The sequence below is a fragment of the Labeo rohita genome, chromosome 11, assembly GCF_022985175.1.
Source record: "Labeo rohita strain BAU-BD-2019 chromosome 11, IGBB_LRoh.1.0, whole genome shotgun sequence".
Taxonomy (NCBI): Eukaryota; Metazoa; Chordata; class Actinopteri; order Cypriniformes; family Cyprinidae; genus Labeo; species Labeo rohita.
Genome location: NC_066879.1, coordinates 7,382,040 through 7,387,050, shown reverse-complemented (window position 1 = coordinate 7,387,050; position 5,011 = coordinate 7,382,040). Strand labels below are relative to the sequence as shown.

General features: G+C 37.1%; 1 protein-coding gene across 1 annotated transcript; it reads right to left on the bottom strand.

The window, feature by feature from the left end:
• Positions 1-561: 561 nt before the first annotated feature.
• LOC127173384 (bcl-2-like protein 15) lies at positions 562-4,223 on the bottom strand. The gene is made up of 4 exons (XM_051123231.1): positions 4,058-4,223; positions 3,330-3,445; positions 2,749-2,967; positions 562-992 (listed from the first exon to the last, which is right to left on the bottom strand). The coding sequence occupies exons 1-4, from the start codon at positions 4,158-4,160 to the stop codon at positions 963-965; spliced, it is 468 nt and encodes a 155-aa protein (XP_050979188.1). The 5' UTR covers positions 4,161-4,223; the 3' UTR covers positions 562-962.
• Between the last annotated feature and the right edge of the window lie 788 nt (positions 4,224-5,011).

The following is a 5,011-nucleotide window of genomic DNA, read 5'->3' as shown; positions in this document are numbered from 1 at the left end:
TGGTGCCCCCTTGTGATGATTTGAAAAAGCATATGTGACCCTGGACCACAAAATACATTGTATGGGTCAAAATGATCAATTTTCTTTTATGCCAGAAATTATTAGGATATTAAGTAAAGATCATGTTCCATTAAGATATTTTGTAAATTTCCTACCATAAACATATAAAAACTTCATTTGTGATGATAAGAACTTCATTTGGACAACTTTTCTCAGTATTTTATTTTTTTTTACATCCTGAGATTTCAGATTTTCAAGTAGTTGTATCTCAGCCAAATATTGCCCTAACAAATTATACATCTGTGGAAAGCCTTTTTATTCAGCTTTCAGATGATGTATAAATCTCAATTTTAAAAAAAACTGACCCTTATGACTGGTCTTGTGGTCCAGGGTCACATATTAGGATTATTCATTGGCTAAGAGTTCATAAGTAAGAATAAGCATGCTTATGTTAAAATAATTTTAAAGTGGTCCAATCATTATTAGTGAAGCGAGGTCATTAGTGAGGAATTGTTTTTTCGTTATTGTTACCAGGATATAATAAAACCATAAACCACTAAATAAATTTCTCAACATGTCCACCCCATGTTTATTTTGTGTCTAGTGAAAGATAACTAACATGTGAACACTTCACTAATGTTTACTACACAAAGTGCTTTGTTTTAAAATAACATTGTAGTTTCACTCCACATACATACATTTGTGAGAAATTTGAGTACATCATAAAACACGCAAGTCTGTTATTAAAAAAAAAAAACTGTTGGTTGAGAATTCCTGCATCAACTGAAATACTCATACACAAATATCTGTATTAGAGTAAAAATGTAAACATTAAAAAAAAAATTAATTCTCCTTCCTTCTGCTGGTTGTGATTGTCTGAAAAAAGCACCTTGGCATCTGATTTACATTTACAGTTCATCCAGTGTTAAAAAAAATTGCGAATAAGACAGTGAGCTCCAATCTCAACACATGTTTTTCTTAGAGACAGAGACCTGGAAAAGAAAAAAAACAACATTAGACAATTGGTGCATTCAACTTATTTATTATAACTGATTATAGAAATTATTAGGAAATTAAAGGGATAGTTCACCTAAAAATGAAAATTCTGTCATTAACTATTCATTCTCATGTTGTTCCAAACCCGTAAGACCTTCATTTGTCTTAAGAAAATCAGAGAGCTTTCTCACCCTGCGTTGACAGCAACATAACTGAAACGTTCAAGGCCCAGAAAAAAGGTAAGGACATTTTTAAAATTGTTTCTGTGACATCAGTAGTTCAACCGTAATTTTTGTAAATATGAATGCACACGCATACATCGTGGTACTGTTGTGAAAGTGCATCGAAGACTGACTCAGAAAAGAAGTTGTTGTTAAAGGAGAACTCCACTTCCAGAACAACAATTTACAAATAATTTACTCACCCCCTTGTCATCCAAGATGTTCATGTCTTTCTTTCTTCAGTTGTAAAGAAATTATGTTTTTTGAGGAAAACATTTCAGCATTTTTCCCCATATAATGGACTAATATGGTGCCCCGATTTTGAACTTCCAAAAGTTTAAATGCGGCGTCAAGCGATCCCAAATGAGGTTGTAAACGATCCCAGCCGAGGAAGAAGAGTCTTATGTAGCGAAACGATCGGTTATTTTAATAAAAATAATAGAATTTATATACTTTTTAATGCGAAACGCTCATCTTGTCTTACTCTGTCTGGACTGTTTTTGTTCCTGTTCATGACAGTTAGGGTATGTCGGAAAAACTCCCATCTCATGTTCTCCTTTAACTTCAAAATTGTCCTATATCACTGTTTTACCTTTTATGTTAAGGGTGTTTGATCTTTTTTGCATGTTCACTTTGCAAAGACTGGGTCGGAACTTCTGCAATAATGTAGGATGATTTTGAAATTATTTTTGAAGCTGAGGGAGAAACTATGGTCAGTTTTTCAAGTTCAAGGACTGCAAGCCAAGACAAGCGTTTGAGAATAAAAAGTATTTAAATTGTATTTTAATTGTAAATAACCAATTGTTTCGCTAGATAAGACCCTTCTTCTTTGGCTGGGATCGTTTGAAGCCGCATTTAAACTGCCTTTTGGAAGTTCAAAATTGGGGCACCATATCAGTCCATTATATGGGGAAAAATGCTGAAATGTTTTCCTCAAAAAACAATTTCTTTACGACTGAAAAAACATGAAAAATCATGAACATCGTGGATGACAATGGGGTGAGTAAATTATTTGTAACTTCTTGTTCTGGAAGTGGACTTCTCCTTTAAACAAAGTTGTTATTTTCGTTTTCTTTGGACACAAAAATATTCTTGTAGCTTCATAACATTATGGTTGTCACATGGACTATTTTAACAATGTCCTTCCTACGTTTACAGGCCTTGTATGTGTCAGTTGTGTTGCTGTCTATGCAGGGTCAGAAGGCTCTCGAATTTCATCAAAAATATCTTAATTTGTGTTCTGAGATAAACAAAGATCTTACGGGGTTAGAACCACATGAGGGTGAGTAATTAATGACCGCATTGTCATTTTTGGGTTCCCCTTCCCTTTAACGCGAAGGCAAAAAAAGTTCCCCATGCAGATTTTCAAGTAAGCCACGTGAATTCGCCACACTGACCAACTAAACAGCTGACTGGTTTGAAAGATATGTGACTTCGTTACGAGTGGATACATTTTGCTGAGGACATACCCAAATCTTTTGGTCTTTGCTTCTGGGTTTCCTACAAAAGGAAGTAGTTAATGTATACTAACCCAGCCCCCTTGGTTTGCGATCCAGTTTGTTAGACGGTTGTTGACGAATCCCGTCATAGCGACCTCGACTACATTCGTCATGTCAGGGGAGTTTTTCTTTATAAAGAGTCCCAGTGTGATGGCAGCCTTGAGAAGGTGCTTCTCAGAGTCCACTTCTGCTCTTTCCACAACCCACATTTTACACAGGCTATCCACGCTATCACTGAACACGGTCACCACCTAGGGGACACACATGATCAGAGGCCACAAGTCAAACATAAAACACTTCTATGTGGTTAAAACAAGCGGTTACCATGCAAACATGTGGTTAAAACATGCAGTTACTATGCAATTAAAGTAAAAATGCATAGCTATCAGAGACAAACAGGAAATACTGCATTCATTTTGTGGCTGCTCAAGAAGTTTCACTTTTAATAGTTTCAAGGAAAAAAGCGAAACAGGAAGATATCAACAACACTGCTTTACAGTAATTTCCTGTAATTATGAGTGGACCAGGAACAAAATAACATGTTGTTCACAAAGTGATACAACATTCTTCAGATTAGTTGATGGGTGTCCAAAGACAGATCATTTGGACTCACCTGATTGGCTCCAGCGCTCTGTACATTCTTCATCAGTGGCCTGATCACCCTCTCATCATAATCATCACCCAGTTCCCTGAGCTTATAGGCTATTTTTACAGGGTCAAATGAGTTCTCTGCAGAACAAATAGCTTGGAATTCATTTCTGACAGACTTATAATCGTTGTGCACGTATATATGTTTTTACAAAGTAATGACAAGAGAGAAAACATTAACAGCAGATAACTGTGTACATCACTTTCTACGTTGTTTTAATAAACTGTAATCTCTAAATTAGTGTTTCAGCTGTGTACAACATTAATAAATCAGCTTGTAAACGATGTCACGTAACGTTAACACCACCTCAGAAAAGCCATTGAACCTTAAAGGTCTTAATTAACAAAATCATATATTACATATGCATTATATTTTATATTCACTAAACTTAACCTGCTAGTGATATTTACTATATTTAGGGAAAAAATATGTCAGGAAAACATGTTAAGACGTTTAAATATGTATATTTAAACAACGAACTGGAGTAGAAACATTAAGAGGTTGATATAATAACCGCCTTGTGTGAATTTTATTTGCGTTTTGATTATTATATCTAAAATCGATGTGTTTTGAACATAAGGTTAGCGAATCTAATGAGTCGGTTTTGCAAGGTGTAGCCCGAGCAAGTCATTGTTTACACATACGTTCATACGGGACTCGAATATGCTCAGAGATCAAAGACGAACACTTACCATCGTCAGGACCGTCAGTCTCCACCATACCAAGATCTAGTTCATTTTGTAACAGGCAGTGTATGACGTAGAATGTTTGTTTCTGAATGTCAGCTGCCGCCATCGCGTTTACCGGTGTTACAATATTATGAGTTCCTTAGATATTTGGTTCCACTGGGTGGCGTCTGTATGTATATTCATATTGTGGGCGTGTCCTTGAGACAACGTCCAAACGAATGGGGATTTTGTTCCTGGATGTAGTCACATTTGTTTAATGCAACTAATATTTTCTGTACCCTACAACAGGGTTTCCAATACTTGTTATTCAGTCATACAATTGCAAAAATAAAAACAATTAAAAAAGTGAAATTTCTTTTGTGTATGATGTCCTCAAACGGTTTCACAGGTTGCATAAAAAGTCACAGAAAACACTACTTGACAAAAGCAATTATGTGGACCTTTTTTGGTGTTTCTTGTTGCAGGAATATTTTTTGTTAGACCTTAACTCACTACTATTTGTCATGTTATACGCTAGAGCACTAGAGAGCACTAGATTCAGTAGCAGTGCTGATACTCGCAGCTCTCGCCGGGTGCAGTGGCGCGCGCCTGTAATCCAAGCTACTGGGAGGCTGAGGCTGGCGGATCGCTTGAGCTCAGGGGTTCTGGGCTGCAGTGGACTATGTCGATCGGGTGTCCGCACTAAGTTCGGTATCGATATGGTGCTCCTGGGGGAGCTCGGGACCACCAGGTCGTCTAAGGAGGGGTGAACCGGCCCAGGTCGGAGACGGAGCAGGTCAAAGCCCCCGTGCCGATCAGTAGTGGGATCGCGCCTGTGAATAGACACTGCAGTGCAGCCTGAGCGATACAACGAGACTCAGACTTTTGCGTTTCTACCTGCATGTGGACTAACAGTGGAAGATTTATGATGAATTATATGATTAGGAATTCAATGATAATGAAATCTTCTCACTCTTA